Source organism: Aulonocara sp. 'chitande type north' Nkhata Bay, linkage group LG16 (assembly GCF_057382095.1).
Source record: "Aulonocara sp. 'chitande type north' Nkhata Bay isolate Kocher_YH1m ecotype deep benthic linkage group LG16, A_spYH_male_GT1.1, whole genome shotgun sequence".
Taxonomy (NCBI): domain Eukaryota; kingdom Metazoa; phylum Chordata; class Actinopteri; order Cichliformes; family Cichlidae; genus Aulonocara; species Aulonocara sp. 'chitande type north' Nkhata Bay.
This window is the reverse complement of record NC_141359.1, coordinates 19,556,147-19,574,114: the sequence shown is the minus strand read 5'-3', so window position 1 is coordinate 19,574,114 and position 17,968 is coordinate 19,556,147. Positions and strand designations below refer to the sequence as shown.

General features: G+C 41.3%; 1 protein-coding gene across 8 annotated transcripts; it reads right to left on the bottom strand.

Moving 5' to 3' along the window:
* Window positions 1-154: 154 nt before the first annotated feature.
* pou2f1b (POU class 2 homeobox 1b) lies at window positions 155-17,011 on the bottom strand. Of its 8 annotated transcripts, none has more exons than XM_086267091.1 (15): window positions 16,961-17,011; window positions 8,900-8,965; window positions 8,162-8,253; window positions 7,370-7,465; window positions 6,295-6,468; window positions 5,548-5,665; window positions 5,350-5,441; window positions 4,988-5,161; window positions 4,670-4,811; window positions 4,390-4,535; window positions 4,025-4,213; window positions 3,380-3,494; window positions 2,947-3,280; window positions 2,760-2,848; window positions 155-1,631 (listed from the first exon to the last, which is right to left on the bottom strand). In XM_086267091.1, exons 1-15 carry the CDS (start codon window positions 17,004-17,006, stop codon window positions 1,360-1,362), a joined length of 2,145 nt encoding a protein of 714 aa, XP_086123217.1. In that variant the 5' UTR covers window positions 17,007-17,011; the 3' UTR covers window positions 155-1,359. The 8 variants fall into 8 exon arrangements, with proteins under 8 accessions (XP_086123217.1, XP_086123214.1, XP_086123216.1 ...); XM_086267088.1 differs by having other exon boundaries at window positions 4,390-4,545; window positions 4,671-4,811; XM_086267090.1 differs by having other exon boundaries at window positions 4,025-4,210; window positions 4,390-4,545; window positions 4,671-4,811.
* Between the last annotated feature and the right edge of the window lie 957 nt (window positions 17,012-17,968).

The window sequence follows — 17,968 nt, the reverse complement described above, 5'->3', positions numbered from 1 at the left end:
AATTTCAATCCTCCCAAAACAGGCAGACTGCAGCTCATCAATCCAGTTATTTGGTACAGATACTGTGCACAAGTAGATACGACGGTACTTCTAATAAAAAAAAGAAAAAAGAAACCAAACACACCCCCCCCCCCCCCCCCAATACACTATCCCCATCTAGGCAAAGCCACCACACCACAGTTCAGGTTTGGTGAACATGACTAGTTCCCTCCACAAAAAAAAGACTGCAGAGCCTCGTAGATCGTGCGGCTGCTGAACTCTCAGCGTCTGCCTGAGCTGTCGACGACACGCAAACGTCCACATCCAAAACTTAATGTACAGTGTTCCAACGGATCACAAACCAAAACAAGTCACCCTTAATCAGACTCAGGTCTGCAGCTCACTTTAAAGCTCTCAATGTAATGTTTTCAGTCATTTTTCTATCAGTGTCGATAATCCACACCGAGACCGTCGTTTTACAGAGGCTCGGTGGCTACTGCACCACCACCCATGTAAAACTCAGTGTTTCCAGAAGAGAGACTCGGAGAGACACGCCACGTCCCTCCGACCCTTAAAGCAATGATAACCTTTATATCGGCCACTTATTACTTATTTTTAAAGCCTTATAACCACGATTAAAAAGTGATAGTTAAATCTTAACTTAACATTAGACTTACAAAGATCGGAAAATGTCGAAAAATATAGACAGTAAAAGATAAAAAGGGAAAAAAAGTCTCTAAAATATAATTTGATATGATTTACAACAAGGCCTGTCAAGAAACAAAAAACCAAACGAACAAAAAAAAACCCCCAAAAAACAAAAACGAGAGATAATTAAAAAGAGCGACACACAAACCCCCATTAGTGATTACCGTATGAACATTGTGAAATTAGTAGTAAATCAATTAAGTTTGAATGTTAGAAGAGAAAGTTTGTTTTTGGTTAGAAGAATTTCAGAGAAAATTCTGACCTGCAAAGAGGAGGATATATATATATATGTATATATGTATATGTATATACAGCTCGATGACGCCGACGATATTTTCTCCCTGGACACTTGTCAAGGTTCAGGAGAAGCGGCAGGCCGACAACAGTGTCCATCTGGTTACTGTTTGTGTGGAAAATTAAAAAACATCCAAGAATCATAAAGAAAAAAAATAATAAAAGAAACCAACAGTTAAACCCACCCTTATGTTAAGTCCTTTTCTTTTTGGCGGCAGCAAAAGGATTAATTTATGGTAGATACAATGGAGAGGATGCGGGGTGGTTAGTGAAGTGCAGAGCCTATATCAGAGTACCACCCTCGTCCTACACGTTGTGAAAGGAGTAGTGCTTGACGTAATTAATTGGGCGTTAATTCGAGATGCAGCCTGACTGGCTTCACTGAGCCTTGGGGGCAGTGGTAATGGTCGAGGCTTGCACAGGCACAGCAGCCGTGCTGACTTGATGATGACCGTCGGCAGTGACCTGAAGCCCTCCCATGCCGGGCGACACCAGGCTGACGGGGTTGCTGGTGAGCAGCGACAGGTTCTGGGGGTTCAGGAAGAGCGGCGTGGTCACCAGGTTGGGGGTGTTACCAGCAGAAGTGTTGGCGAACAGCAGGTTACTGCCGTCCAGAGAGGTGATGGGGATTGTGCCGCTCGATGCCAGTGCTATGGAGATGTGAAAGAAACGGTGTAAAGGTAAGAAAGGTGCACAGGTTCACCAAATGAGGAGAGCATTTCCATCATCATTTTTTTGAGACCGCACGATAAATTGTTTAATTCGCAGAAGTAATTTTCTCTAAGCAGGATAAAACCTTGTGGGTGTGGCTTAAATGAATCTGTTCTTATTATGCAAATGAGTCATGTCCTCATTAAGTGTTTGCTTTCATTACACTAATTATAGAAATAATGGGCAGTCTTATTGCCCTTATTTTTTCTAATCATCCTTTCAATCATTTATATACTCCAACTTATTTAGCTATTGTATTCATTGAGTCATTCCTTCTGCTAAATTTAGTCTAATTTGGTCGTTTGGCGTTAAGACGTTCCCCCAGGCCAAAAATATCTGTTAAAGAAAACAAAATAATATAAATTTTAAACTACTGCAATTTAAAAAGAAACAAAAGAGATAACCTTCTGACAGTTTGTGAACATTGTTTTGTCATAACTTCCTGTCACACCCTCAATGACCTCAAACTGATATTTAAATAAACAAATGACTTAACACAATAAAGTTATTTAAATTAAGCTGGCACCGCAATCATCCACAAACCCCAATCGCAAACATCTTGAAATCACAACAAAAACAAAAATATGACCACGATGACCCAGGGACTTCTAAGCAGCTAGCAACTGTTCTCAATTCCCAGATGTTTACTGACTATTGTTAAAAGATGAACAATAGTCAGAAAATGAAAAGTAGTAGTCCTGGGAGTGTGACTGAACCAGCCGTCAGTACTCCTCACAGCGTTGAGGGAGTGGAAATCAGAGGAAAAGGAATATGTCGATCAGTGCTGTGAAATCTTGGCTGTACAGTGGCTGTCATTAATTTTTTTTTTTTTTTTTTTTTTTTTTTTTTTATAAAGTGGGTTGATGAGATTTGTAAATCATTGTATTCCGTTTTAATTTACATTTTACAAAGCTCCCCAATATTTTTGGATCTGGGGTTGTACATTACAAAAATCAGTCCTTATCTGCAGGTCTTGGAACCTCATAATCACATAACTACTTGCAATTCTGATTAGAAACTATGTGCACAGACATAATTCAATGACTTGTCATGTAACAGGTGCTCACCTTGAATGGTAGCCAGAGTGCTGTTGCTCATGAGAGCAGGGCTCAGTGCACTGCCCAGGCCGCCAGGAGCCAGACTGAGGAGGGCACCCCTGGACACACAAAGAAGATCATGTAGTATAACAAAAACAACACCTCAACAACTGTCTGGCTTTCACAAAGATCTTATATGAACACAGCTCATGCTAACCCTTGAGTAAACTGCGAAGATGCCATCAGCGCTGGGTTGAGCCCTGCAGCAGCAGCCATAGCTGCAAAACTGGCGCTGGGTAGCGAGGCGGCCCCCTGCAACGCGGCCGAAAGCCCCGGAGCTGCCACCATCACCTGACCCGTCCCTAAACTGGTAGCGATGGATGAAGGCGCCTGGGTGACAATGGTTGGCGCCTGCGTGCCAGCTTTGCTCTCCGTGCTCGTGGACTGATTACTCGTCTGGGACGTGCTTAAAGACAGAGAGCTTGTTGCTGTGGTAACCACAGGCGCAGTTGAGATGACAGATGCAGTGTTTGTGGCTCCAACTGTCGTGCCTTGTTGAAGGCAGATAAAAAGAAATTAAAGTGAATTTTTAATCAACATTTACCATCGGGTATACACACACGCACAAAGTGAATAGTGCACGCACACACCTGTGAAAGACAAACTGGGGATGCTGGTGTTGGTGAGAGGCATCACTGGGTTTACAGTCAGAGTGGTGGGTGTGGTAATAGTTGGGCTGCTATCAAGGCTTGCTGTGCTGGCCACCTGGGCAAAAGAAGGAGAATTGGAGGATTTAAATACAAGTCGAAAGACAAATTGGTCGACATTCTGATATTCTAGCTGAGCCCACAGAACATATAAGGACCTGCCATGTAATCAGAGACAGTACATATAAAAAGATGAATGATCCCAAAATTAGATTTAACAAAAGGTGGATCAGAGAAACAGGACAATTCTAAAAATCACACTGCTTTTTCTAACTACAAATGGGTCTAAAATTTGCAATATGGACACTATTTTGTGTTATGCATGATGTAAATCTAGGGAATAAATAAGTTATAAGAATAAACTTATTAGACAAATATTTACTGAAGTTCTTTTCGTGTAGAGTTCTACAGAGGACAAGAGACAGGATGAAATCTTATGGTACTTCTACAATGACTTCACATTTCAGACCCAGATGCATCATCCATATTTTACGTTAAGTCTCCTAACGTGATCCACATATAGACACATAAACTTTAAACACAGTATTAAACAGTGCTGAGAATCCCTTTGGTGAGTGGCAGTCTTACCAAAGGGCTGCTGGGGGTGAAGATAGATTTGATAGGGGTGTTGCCTCCTCCACTGTTGCCACTACTGGGAGGATTAATCCTCTTCTCTTTCTGTCGTCGATTGCAGAACCAGACCCGAATCACCTCCTTCTCCATGTTGAGCTGGTCAGCGATCATGGTGATCTCTTCAGAGGTAGGTTTTTGGTTCTGCTTGAAGAGGGCAAAGAAGCCAGAGATTCCCTGTCAGCACTGAGGAAACTGCTGTACTGTGTTTTTTCTACCATTAACGGAGGACTAAAAGTGTATAATGTGATCATCTCAGATACTGAATAACCAAACTTTTCCTTATATAATCAATATGGAGTTCCGAAGTGTGTGTTTCTCACCTCCAGAAAGCTCTTTTCTAAGGCCACTCGAATGTTGGTCTCGATACTGGTTCTTTTCTTCCGTCTGCGGTTGATTCCCTCTATGCCCATGCCCTGGGAACCCAGGGCACTGGGGCTCGACAGGGACTGGTCAGATGTCAGGTTCTCTGCACAAACAGCATTGACACAAAGAAAAGGAAGGGAGGTAAAGACAAGGTATGCATACACAACCCACCCACAAGCACCAATGTGAGAAAGCAAGAGTGATCAGCTGCACAGTCAGGTGGGGTCAGAGACAAACCTGCATCATTGAGCCACTTCTCCAGCAATGGCTTGAGTTTGCACATGTTTTTAAAGCTCAGATTCAAGGCCTCAAAGCGAGAAATAGTAGTTTGGCTAAAGTCGTTTCCATACAGCTTCCCCATGGCCAGGCCAACATCCCCCTGTGAGAAGGAGAGATTTACCTGTGAGTTATTTATAGTGGTATATTACATGAACAAAGATCTGAATATGATCTGAATATGAAAACAGCCATGTGTTTGCAGTTTAAAGAAATGCCCACATCCGCAAGTCAAAATATAACTGAACTTATGGTGATTGACTGACTCTCAGCACACACCTGCGTAAAGCCCAGTTTGATACGTCTCTGTTTAAAAGTCTTGGCAAACTGCTCCAGCTCCTCAAGGTCACTAGGTTCCTCCAGAGTGGGAGTATCCAACCGTTTGGGTGGCGTCTGACTGTGAGGCAGGGACTGAATAGGTGTGGTTGCTGTTGTGCGGGTTGGGGTTGCAGGCTGGAAAGACGAGAAATACAGCAAATGTGACTGTTTTGTAGGTTTAAAAAGAGTTAAAGAATAAATTATTGAGAATAAATCATTAAAAAAAAAAAAAAACTTGTCAAGCTGTCAAATGTAAGCACTACCAGAGTAACTGAAGACAATTTTAAAGCTAGTTTAAAAGATGTACTTGCATCATTACCAACCTGAGTTGCAAGGGTGATGCTTGGTTGAGTCGACAGGAGGTTAGGTTGGCTTTGAGGTAGTTGAGTTAGAAGACTCTGGGCTTGCAATATGCCTGAAGTGGGGATGATGGATGGAAAGGAAAGATTAAACAAAAGCTTCGATAGCCATACTTGAGTACATCTCTCCTTGTAATTCTGCAGCGCAACAGATCAACCTACCCTGCTGGGCCTGCGGAGCCTGTGAGATAATGAACTGAGGCTGCAGTGACGTGGCGATAGGGTGGCCAGGCTGAACCAGGACAAACTGGGGCAGACTTAGATTCTGCTGTTGTAAAGACTGCAAAAAATATGAAAACAACCATCTAACTGTTTATAAAGCTCACAATCCTAAAGACTTTGACACAACTTTGTTTCATGTAAAATTGTCCCACAATGTCTACATTTATTCTAATCATGTGTAATTTGGTACAACCTCTACTTTTCTATTGCTCTGACAGGGTAGCAAACAAATATGTATTAAGCTATGTGTAATGTGTCTCCACATATTTATAAGTGTAGAAGTTCCATTATTAAAGTGCAGTCCTCAACTACTTTGATGAATAAACGTTCTTGCCAAAGCCATTACCACAGATGTTGAGGACTATTTTGTTTGTAACAGTTCATTTTGTCTAAGAGAGAAAGCTCGAGTCATTTAGGTCATTTGCATGTTTTCCTCATTCTTTAGCCGCCTTGTTTGCTCCCAGAAAGGCAGTTTCAAATAATCCAATATGGCCTTCATACCGTTTGAAAAAACAATATTGATATTTAATTTCACCACAGACTTTTCATGTCTATTGTTTGTATGTGGAAAGATGTTCAGCTTTACTTTTTTGTGTGTTGTGTAGGGCTACAAGCTTGCAAACACTTTACGGTACAACATTTTTCAGAGCTTGCAGGAACTCTGGCGCATAGGGGATTGAGCCTTACAGGGGCAATCTGGATGGGCTGTGACAGGGGCAGCTGGGTAATTGGTGTGGCTGCAGAGGCTGAGATGTTGTCCCCGGTGGTGCTGTTCTGCTGGTTGGCAGAATGCTGCACGGCAGCAGCCAGGAGCTGCACTTGGGCCTGCTGGAGAAACAGCTGCTGCTGCATTGGGCTCAACTGAGGCAGACAGGAGGAAAACAGAGACACGTAAGTGTTAATACAAGTAACTTATGATCATCAGATAAGTTAGTAAGTATGTCAGTGTTGTCACTATACTTTACTTCGATAGCCTTCCAAAGCTAGTACAATACTGCAGTGAAATATTAGAGAAATCCAATTCATGTGTGCATAATATTACTCACTAGAGTCTTGATATATTGGTTTTTCATCATTATGTATGATAAGAGAGGCACTTTAATTACCCGTGCCTTGGTCTGGCTTTATGAACAGCAGCAGGTTGATCGGATTGTTTGATGCATTTGCCAACAATTGTTTTATTGTTTCGGTGGCTGCTCCAGTTCACTGAACTAGACCACAGCTCTGTCTATTCTAATTATACCGACTTGTGTTCATACACCTTTACAAATGATACTGAAACAGTTTTTTTAATTATTATTTTAAATTTACCATGTCAAACTAGTGACTGTTTATGAAAACTAATGAACAGTATTGCACTTAGCTTTTAACAGAGGTATCAAAGTTATACTGAATAATGTGGCAACACACATATGGTCCTCCACAGGCAGATGGAGACTCATGCAGCTGAGCCAGGCACAAGTGCAAATGAGCATGTTGATGTCATGTTCAAACTCAAATCCACATGCTGAGTAAACATTCAATCCTACATCGCACTGCAGCTGCATTCAACCATCCCTGGGCCATGGCTGGATATGAAATGTGTCATGTGGCTGGTTTAATGGCGAGTGCAGAGACACAAAGACTATGTCTAACCACAGGGATGAACAGGCAGACAGGCAGAGAAGACGCCAGCTTCAGCCAAGTTATCGTTTCGTCACCCAGCTGTGATTGACCGTGTGGGGGTGTCACCCCAAGATACACAACCAGGGTTTTAACTTACTCCAGCAATCTGTCCCCCGGCCAACATTAGCTGGGTTTGAGGCAATACGCTCTGCTGGACGGAGGTCGGAAGAGCACCCGAGTCTTCCGACTTTGACTAGTGGGGGTGAAGCAGAGGGGGGGAGGCTTAGACGAGATCTTCTGAGTTTTAACTTCATGTCATTGTAGCCAACATGAAATTAATTAAAAGCAATTTCAATGAATATTCAATTCAAACATTAAGCACCGCTAAATTAAAAGAAAAAAAAAAAAAAGCATACTAGTGAAAACAATGAAACGTTCTATTTCCATGCTACCTGAGTGGCTTTCTTTAAATGAGTCTTTGGTCTTTGAACGCAGAGAGGAATTTGAATTAGAAAGGCAGCGATAAAGTGGGTATTTAAAATGTGCTGCAGCCTTCAGAGACAAGAAAAGTGAAGTGAAGGGAGGGGAGAGTTGAGATGCTAATTAAAATAACTGTTATGCAGTGCATGTAAATTCTGCATAGATTTGCATATTCTCGGCCATCTGTTTCCGAGCAACCACAGAGCAGCTAATTAGCATACAGGGTTGATTAATCTGCCTTGTTGCCAGGCGACACTGGGAGAGCCTGGCTCATTTAAATGAACTCTTTCTGCTTGTGCATGTTTGAGTGAAGATGAGCATACCTCTGTTCAAACTTCACACCTCATTTTCGAGGCTACAACAAATGTGTGACATTACACCAAAACCAAACGTGCTCCCACCACAAAAACAGGAAAACAAAAAGTTACTTAAAAAGGTCAAGTATGCAATGTTGTACACAGTGTGGTACCTGTTGGAGGAGGGCTTGTGCATGTGCATTAGTGATTGCACTTGTGGTGGGCACCGTCTGCCTCTGAAAATCCAACCCATTGGTTTGGATACCTGAGAAAAGAAAATTTGAATTTATGCCATGTGCTGTTTGACACAACGTATGCCGTAAAAAAAAAAAAAAAAACAAAAAAAAAAAAAAAAAAAACACAACAACAACACAAAAACAAAACACAACAACAAAAAATAACAAATTAAAAAAGAAAAAAGAAGAAATCACTGACAAGAGAAGAAGAATCCATTTTCAAATACGAGGAAAAACTCTAAAAACATATTTTTATAAAGTGGCAGCATCTGTACTAGCTAACAAAATTATATATTTTAAGAGCATAAACAAACAATACTGTCAACAACATCAATTAATGTGTCATTACCCAGCAGGAGTACAAAGCTGTGCAATGAATCTGGATCTTCACTCTAAGCGTGTAATATTCAGACATAATGCACTGTGAGGTAAATGCCTCATATGACAAAGAGAGCTGCTAGCAAGCATTTTTGGAAAGCTGCCATCAATGTTTTCAAAATGAGATCATACAAAGAGAAACAGCAGGGGGGGGGGGGGGTTTCTGTGACTTGAGCTGCTAAAATGTCCAAATAATTGCTGGCTATGACTCTGAAACCTGTTGAATGAGGTGGTAAAACTAAACACATTCTGATTTAAAAATGAAGATAACGGGAGAAAAAGCTGGAGATCACTCACCGGTGTTCCCGTCACCACTCTCCATTGCACATTTAGTAGTTTCTGACTGATTATTCACTTTAGCATCTGAAAGAGCCAGACAGAGACATGCTCACAGGCACTGCCGCCAAACAGAAGAACCTATTCTCTGATTTCAGGCGTACTTTCACTTTTGTCATCTGAGTACAACCATCACTGCACGTCAGGATATTCTTAATGAACAATAGCATTTCAGTCGCATTCATCATTTAAAGCAGCAAGCACTGAACAATACTAATCTCCAAAAAACTAACAGAAAAAAACAACAAAAAAAACAAAATCCCAGCAGCAGACTCATGAGGTCTTAATGCAACATAATCGCACAATGACATCGACCACCAGTGCAGTCCAGGTGAGCTCTGTTACAACCTCATCAAAAAACTCACCCGCTCTTGCTCCACCTGCGTTTTCCAGCATGGCTGCTGAACCTATCAAGTAAAACTGCCTGGGCTGGGCAAGCCCACCGACAGGGTGTCCGGCGCTCTCCCACCTCCTCTCTTCACTCTCCACTGGTCAGCAGTGAGCAGAGTTCAATACAACCAGAGTTACACACAGACACAGTGGCAGTGTCCACCGCACGGTTCACTGAGCAACACTGGGATACGCGCACTGAGAGAGCCAACGGGGTTTAGGCAAACAGCTCTCCGTGCCTTTCCCTGCTCGCGCTTTTCTTTTCATATGGCTCTGCCCCTTTTTCTCTTTTACTGTGCCTACTGTGCACTCTCTCTCTACCGCTCCCCCTCTCCCGTGTGCCAAGATTGTCTGTACTTCTGAAAAAGTTCGCCCTCTCCCTCTCTTGCTGGAATGAAACAAACGACAAGTGCAGCTGGCGGCCTCCTCCAACTCTGCTGCCGCCCCCCCACCCTTCCTCCTCCAACTCTATAATGAAGCATAATCAGTATTCAGCTGATTAAAGCCGTATGCAAATCTGCCCCTGCCTCGTTAGCAATGCAAGGCTTTGAAGTCCTGCGAGCAACGCATTTCACACCGGGCTCTGAAAGCTTTCTGCATAATTTAAACCCCTATAAATATTTATCAGCTCATTAGCATATTAATTGGATGGCTTTTGGAGGATGATAAAAAACAGGGGAATAAGGACGATAGAGAGGAGAAGGAGAAAAAAAGTGCTCAAACTAGCACTTGGCGCAGCAGAGAGAGGGGAGGCAGAAGCACAACACCAATTACTGTGCGAGTGCGGGCCTAAAAAGTAATTAGCTAAGAGCAGGTAAAGGGCTGAAGATATCCCAGAATGCACCATGAGGTGGTCTGGGTATGTTAGCAAGGTGGACTGCATTAATAGAACGTCTACGACTGCTCGCTCAGAACATCTCCAGGAGTCATGGAGACTTGGCCCAATTTCTAAGGGGGGGGGGCAAGAGGGGGGAGCTTGCTCAATCGGAAATAAATAACTTCACATTAATCCACCACAAGCCTGTCATTACTGCTAGACCCCCTGTGGCTAAGGCATTCCACAGCGAGCGGCTACAGAAAGTGGGTGGCGGGCTGTTGCTGTGTACGTTTATGTTGTGCTTGGGGATTAGCATATTTAAATTAGCTTTACATTCCAATAGTATTTCCTTTGAAGCCCTTTTAAATTCATTTCCAACAAGCGCCGAGTGCTAATACAGCAGGGAAGCGGCTCGGTTACGGTGCTGCACTGGTGTCCAGTGAGTCATAGCGACTGGACTGGAATGCATGGTTGTATTGTGGTCTAGAAGGGAAGGGGCTTACCAACTAAATCTACAACAACTGCTCCTGGCTAAAGCTCTAATCAACTTCTTCACTTATCCTCCTGCCTGACGAAAGGCATTTACATACTAGCTGACCAAGGGAAACAATGCCAAGAAGGCCCCAGTGGCTTTAACAAAGTACATACTGGAAAACAAACACACCTTTGTCAGCACAAGCAAGCCTTCACTCACCAAGGTATAATGGCAGCCATCTCTAAACTGCAGATAGCCAGAGACCCTTGAGATTTTTTTGTCTGACATACCCCAAATAGCTGCAAACACAACCATTGCGAAGTATAATGTATATTTTAACTGAGTGGCAAATGGATGTTGTTCATTAGAGTCACCACTAAGATTTAGTTTCATTATCATTTAATCTGCCAATTATTTTTATTCCCAAAGCTCAAGATGATATCTTCAAAACATCTGATTTTGACCAATGATTGAACACCCAAAAGTAAGAGGTTTACTGTAACTGAAATCCAAACAAATGAGAATCTTCAACCGATGAATATTCAGCAGCTTTTGTTACAAATTCCCACCACAACCAAAAATGTTACCATTTTATATACTTTCACACACACGCACTGGAGCCCTGAACTCTTCTAGATGTTAGTTTGCAAATGCCAGACACAGATTAGACATCGAGGTGAGAAAAGTCCAGGTAACAGTCACAGCTTGCGAGCAGTCATAGTGCGTCTACTGCGCCTTGCCTAAACCACACGGACAACCCGAACACTAAAAGAGATAACCCAGCTCTCTTTTTGTGCATCTCAGGACTTTTAAAGAAATTCAGAGAACACCGCTTACTGCTGCTAATCTGCTTGTGCCATCTTGTAGCAAATAGGTTATCTAAATAAGAGCGTACCCTTTATTTAAGAAAAGAAATAAATGCTCAGCAAACTTACCAGACTCTACTCCTCTTTCTGACTGTCCTCAACTCTCTGTCCAGCTCTAACCTCTCTGTTGCCTCTGACTGATGACACTATTATGAAACATTTCTATAAGCACTTCATTCCTTTCTAATTAAGACTTGATTTGATATTTCTGAGGGTCTTTCTACATTCTTGGCCTTTTTGTGCTTTAAAAAAAATGATCAGATCTCTCTTTTGTGTGTCATTGCCCGTCTGCCAAATAAACACATGCATAGGCATCTTAACTATATTTTATAGAGCATGTTACCGTTTTATGAAATCTGGTGTTTTTTTTATTTAACTTTATCTTAATATACACAATGACAGATGTCATTGTGACTTGTAACAAACCAAACTGCTTGAAACTTTGTCAAGAATTTTTTAAGTTGTGATAACTTTATGAATAGACTTCCCAACATATAAGCATTAGGAGACATAGCTGTTATGTTCCATTATGGGCAGAATTTCTAGTGGTACAATTAAGAAGGCAAGTAAGAGCTGTGTAGTATATCCTTTGGTGTAATTGTAATTCTATAATTTGTGTGAGTGCTTTCAAGGCACATTTTTATAATAATTACAAACACAAACATATTTGTTTAGTTAACAACTCTAGGGACAACTGTTTTTAAAAAGGGTCAAGCTCCAGAAACACTGCTTGACCTTATATTCTTCGCTATGCACCCTGGAATGGGGGGAATTTTTGTCAGAAACCTCTGCTCTGTTTTGACAACCCCAGGAACTGGGGTTTGGACCCCTCAGTCCCCCACTATTGTTATTATGCTCACAAAGCCTCAGACCACACCAATAGCCTTCATTTATATGCTTCTAGAAAGTATACCTACACTTCTGTGTACTGATGTCCAGTGTTGAGCCTCCATACAATAGATTTTAGCCTGACTCAAGCCTATTGTTTACTAAGGCAGTTATGGGAAATGTCACACTAGCCTGCAAAGTCTCAAAGAGGCCATCTCAACAAAGTGCACAGGAGAGGTTAAGAAATAAGTCTTCTGTTCTTGACTTAATGCAACCAAATGAGAAAACAAAGGAGAAGTAGACACAGTTATCAGCAGTGCACTCCAACACATGTACAGCTACTTGGTTGAATGGGTTTGCAAAACCTTGCTGTGGAACAATGCTTTATACAAATACCCTGCAAAGAGAATTCTAAATAGCTATCTCATTAGTGCAGTAATATGGGATGGCTGGCTGAATACTGCAGAGCCGTTAATGTGAGCGGAGAGATTCAACTTGAGACAGAATGAAACTTAATTAGCACATCCACATTCTGTCCTGCTACCTATATCCTTCATCTTAAATATAAAATACATCCAGACCACTTTTCCACATCTGGATCAGTCTTAAATACTTAGACTGGTTTGGAACAGTCTGGTGTACGGTTACGACAGATAATCATTCAGTTTGAGGCAATTAAAACTAGGCAAAAAGCTTTGTGGTTTAATGCAGCATCAAAATGAATACCCAAACAATTCAAAATCGCTTTTAATACCAGTCAGTGTATTAAACCCAAACAGTCTGACAACAGAGGGTCGAAGCAGCAACAGTGGACTGAGCTCACAAATGAGCCAAACACTGGAAGCAGTGTAATTTGATGAACAGTAATGGGGCTAACATCACTGCAAGCTACTGTGGTATCTCTCTAGGGTGGTCATTAGCCAACTGTCTATAGGCTAGGTGGGAAATTCAATCTAACCAAATTAAAGTGAAGTTTCTCAGGGACAACAACTCAGCTACTTCAAATAGGCACGTACAGAGGTTAGCCACATGAACCAGTACTACAGTCTGAATTCAGACACACATGCACATGCATGAACATTTGATTATTAATGTGTTGTAGGGCTGCACGATTAATCGTTAGAAAATCGCGATCTCGATTCATACTTATGTGCGATCTGACGACGACCACGATTGTACCGCATTTTGATCCGGGACGTAATCTGCATGAAAACAAGCGCTCACTCTTCCTGTTCAACAAATGACAAGGGCGGACCCTTATACCACGTGATACAGAAGCTGTGCCGTGTGATGCTAAAATTAGCAGGGATTAAACAACGGAGAACACGTCAGGGATGACGAGAAAGTGACAGGAGAAAATCCGTCCCGGTCAACCACCCAAACATCAATAACGGGAACCTTATACAGCGCTTCCCTATACACGTCGAACTCCCGCAGGCACAAAGAAATTACGGAGGCTATTACTTATGACCTGACCAAAGATATGGCTCCCATCAACACTGTGCAAAACGAGGGATTTAGGAAAATGATCAACACCCTAGACAAACGCTACACAGTGCCGTCCCGCAACTATTTTTCTATTGTTTCACTACCTGCTCTATACACGCAGTGTCGAGCAACGGTGGAGATGGAATTTCAAGCAGTACAACATTTTGCAGCAACAACAAAACGTGAGACATTTGTTGTTTTTATGTTTATTTATTGTTTTTATGTTCAGTCTCAACTGTTACAAAGTTGATGTGCAGTTAATAAGTGCAATAAATATTTATACTGGAAAAGAGAATCGTGATCTCAATTCTAAGCCAAAAAATCGTGATTCTCATTTTATGCAAAATCGTGCAGCCCTAATGTGTTGTGTGTTTTACTTTTGTCTAATAGGAAAACAGTGCAGCCTTTTTCCTTTGGAAAAAAAAAAGTATCCAGCTTCCTGACTGTTGATACAAGCCAACATTTTAATCTCATCTATTTAAAGGACGGGCATTATTGCAATGATATTTCAGTCTGGATATTTTCAGACAAAAGGCCTCTGTTTTCTTAACGTGCTTTGCATTATATCGTGTTTGCAGCATTAAAAAAACGTTTTAATGAAATACAAATGTTTACTAATACTAGTGATCTTAATTATGTTAAGCACATGACAGTCATCATCAGGAACAATGTGACTACTTCCAATCTTTAGTATATAGAGTCTGATTTAATCTTCCAAATTAGTGTGTCATTTGTCTTAAAAAGCCTCCGTTTTTACAGATAAAGACCAGCTGGAAACATCTGCTTTACCTTGCTGCACTGTTTAATAAGGAATTGCTCTCTTTACCAGAGATCACCAAAAACAAAACAAGTAGTTACAACCCGAGGGCACAAAAGAGCTCTTTTTTTGGTTATAATTTTCCTCCATTTAAGAAAAAAAAAAGAAAGAAGAAGTCGTCTGACTGGAGCTTTCATGGAGGCCTTCTCAGTACTTTGAGATGGCATGTCCTGAATTTATTACGGCGAATGATGCATTATTCATAACAACTGTGTTTACATCAATGAATATTCATGATGGAACTACAAGGCTGGAATGAGGGTGGAACTGTAAAACTGGTTAAATGAGAAAAGTAGACTGAGTGTGAGGAAGACAGAATTACTTCTCGTATGTTCTTAAGTGCCCAAATTTAATATGCAAGATATTTTTTTTTAAATTCCAGACAGTCAAAATGCTAACAGACACATTAGAATGTAACACTTCGAGCATTATTTTGAATATTAAACCATTTATGGCCTTTCTTCTCAAACAATCTATATCTTTTAGATTCATAACTGTCTTGCAATATAGAAGGAAACTGCCTGTAATGCCTGTCTGCGCATAAAGTTGCTAACAATGTGGGCAAAGTTTGAAATGAGTGTATCTACATCGGAAAGAATTCAATCTTATTCAAGAATCCTTAACAAAAAAACCAAACCTAAACCTTGTTTTAACTTGCTAAGGGACAATACGTTCCTCTGTAATTATAAGATAATGAGCCAGTTAAACCACTTAGAAAAAAAAAAAAAAAAAAAGACAAGAACCCCCCCCCCCCCCCCCCCCCCCCCACACACACACACACACACACACCTGATGTGTCACACAAAAGCTTTTCTGGCGCATTTTCTCAAATATAAAAAGTTGAACAGCAAAGATAATTACCTGCTCTTTACTGTTACTACAGACCTCAGACACGCTTCTATAAAACAAACTAAACAGCAAGCTCAGCTACATGGACTAAAGGAGAAGAAAAAGTGCCATCAAGCTGTGTCTTGCCCGGCCATGAAAGCAGCAGAGTGAATAATAAGAATGCCCTGCCTGTTATTACTGTGGCCTTCCGGAAGTGGGCCTCACCACCCCTCCCTGTGCCTGGGGGTGGAGGGTGGGGGATACACAGGTATAATCTTTGAATTCAGCCCAAGAACTCCAGCAACAAACACGCATGACGCGTACAAACCCGGTTCTCAAAACCGTTACGTCAGGCGCAATTAAAAGCTGCACAAATAAATTACACACATTGTAATGAGATGGATTAGTTCGCCTGGCAGACCAGGACCAAGCCGATGCCAGACTACTCCCACCTCAAGTTTAAAATAATAATATTTTTAAAAAAGTGCTCCACCCAAATTTCTAACTGTTTAACTTCCGAAATAAAGATGTCAAACACATTCATCTCAACATCTTACTATATATGTATCTGTACTAAACTTAAAAAAAATTTTTGAAATAAAATCGCCGTGTACGTAAAGTTAGCCGATAAAGGGCTGACAAGTTGTAGCCAGTTAGCCGCTTGGAGGACAGCCGTATTCAAATGAAACACGGGAGGCCACATTTGAAAAGTCATCCGGCGTCGTGACACGTTATTGTGTTGACATGCATTTATTGTGTGCTCCTCGTCGACTGCTGTAACGCGCTGAACTCCGCACACTCTGGCTCAGGCAGGCAGGCCCCGCATGAATAACACAACAGGCTGTGCCGTGGCTCCGCTGCGCCGAGCACACAAAAGGCTGGGGCAAAACGCTCCGCTATAAAAATCACGTCGAGCACAAGCACTCCGAGCTGACTCCGTGTGTCTTTAACAAAGGGAAGGTCTGCTACAGTTGGATTAAATAACACCCTCCTCCCTTATAAACGACCCTTTGAAAACATACGAGCGCAGCCGCTGCCCGACTCGGCTAAAATGAATATGCAAACCCGTTTCAAAAGCTTCGGTGTGTGCATCAACACAAAGCCAAGCGCTAGCACGGCAGCTAACGCTAGCCACCTAGCATAATCATTTCAATCAAACCGCGTTCGTGAAAGGTCTAAATATGTCATACATGAACCAGAGCCACGATGGCGATTACTAATAAAATATGCTAAATTGTATTTGTCGACAGAGGTATGAATATGTAGCGGCGTACAGCCGTCTAATCACACAAAGGGGGGGAGGCATGTTTCCATGTAATTTGCCGTCGCACTGCAAAGGCTCGTTTCCTCCTCTGTCAAATTACAGTTGGCTAGCTGTGTGTAAACTAAAACAGCGCCTAATATCGCCCATATCTGCTAATCAATCTGCATTTCATCAGTATGCCGTTAACATAAATTGTGAGTAACACAGTTTGAATATGAGTATGAATATGTAAAATGCTGTAATCATTACCTGCTCCTGAACTCTCATCTTGACTCGCTGCTCCTCCGTCCGCCATTTTGAATATTTAACCCGAAATCCCAGCCCTGACACACACACTCGCACATATACACATACACAAATGCACGTGCACGTTTTCACGGATACCCGCATGCGCTCAGGGACCTGGTCTGGGGATAGTGGAGCGTGTTGTGAGCTGTGGCTTATTTACATACTTAAACAGGCATCTTGTTTTCTTTACACAATAATTTTTGAATTGAACAGGCCATGGGCGGATCACCCAGCGGACCTGCGCAGTATAATCGCGGAAAACATCAACACTAGCCCTGAAAATTGCCCAGAGCCATTTATGCTGGTTTGACTCGCCACTTAAAAGTCAAATAAAACAAAATATACCCAGATGAATTAAAAAAAAAAAGCGTAATGTGTGACAACCACAGTCATCTTAATCGATGACTCAGGCACAGACTATTTCACAGAAATATCAGGGGAAATATTGTATTGCTATTTACTGGGGATTTATGAACTTGTATTGATGCTTTGTCTCCATGTGGTGCAGCAAAACATTGATTAGACCGTCTTACTTCAAAAACATATACAAAGCATGAAGCAACAGAAGAACAATGCAAAGACTTTTTCTTTTTCATATATTTGCTTACTATCTCTGATATCATTGCTGTTTCTGTTTATTTATGGAAAAAGTAAACATGTAAATCAAGAACACATTTCCTTATATCCCCACCCCTTCCTGCATGTTGTCCATTGATCTATACCAGGATATATATCAAAATATACCAGGAGTACAACGGTTTTCATCCCACTTTGAATAACCGTACTTTATAGGGAAAAGAGTGTGCCTTTTTTAATTCTTAAATTAGACCTATATATGTGTGTGTCTGTGTGTATATATATATATATATATATATATATATATATATATATATATATATATATATTGATTGGTTTTTTTTAAGTGTCATGCTTCTGAAATTCAATATTTCCGTTTTTAATGTTATCATT

Excerpts from the sequence above, each read along its gene's own strand:
- pou2f1b (XM_086267088.1), bottom strand. The coding sequence starts at position 17,006 with ATGGCGGACGGAGGAGCAGCGAGTCAAGATGAGAGTTCAGGAGCAG. Across the intron at positions 3,281-3,379 it reads CCCCAGTTTGTCTTTCACAG|GCACGACAGTTGGAGCCACA; the intron begins GTGTGTGCGTGC and ends GCCTTCAACAAG. Across the intron at positions 1,632-2,759 it reads CACTCTGGCTACCATTCAAG|CACTGGCATCGAGCGGCACA; the intron begins GTGAGCACCTGT and ends ACATCTCCATAG.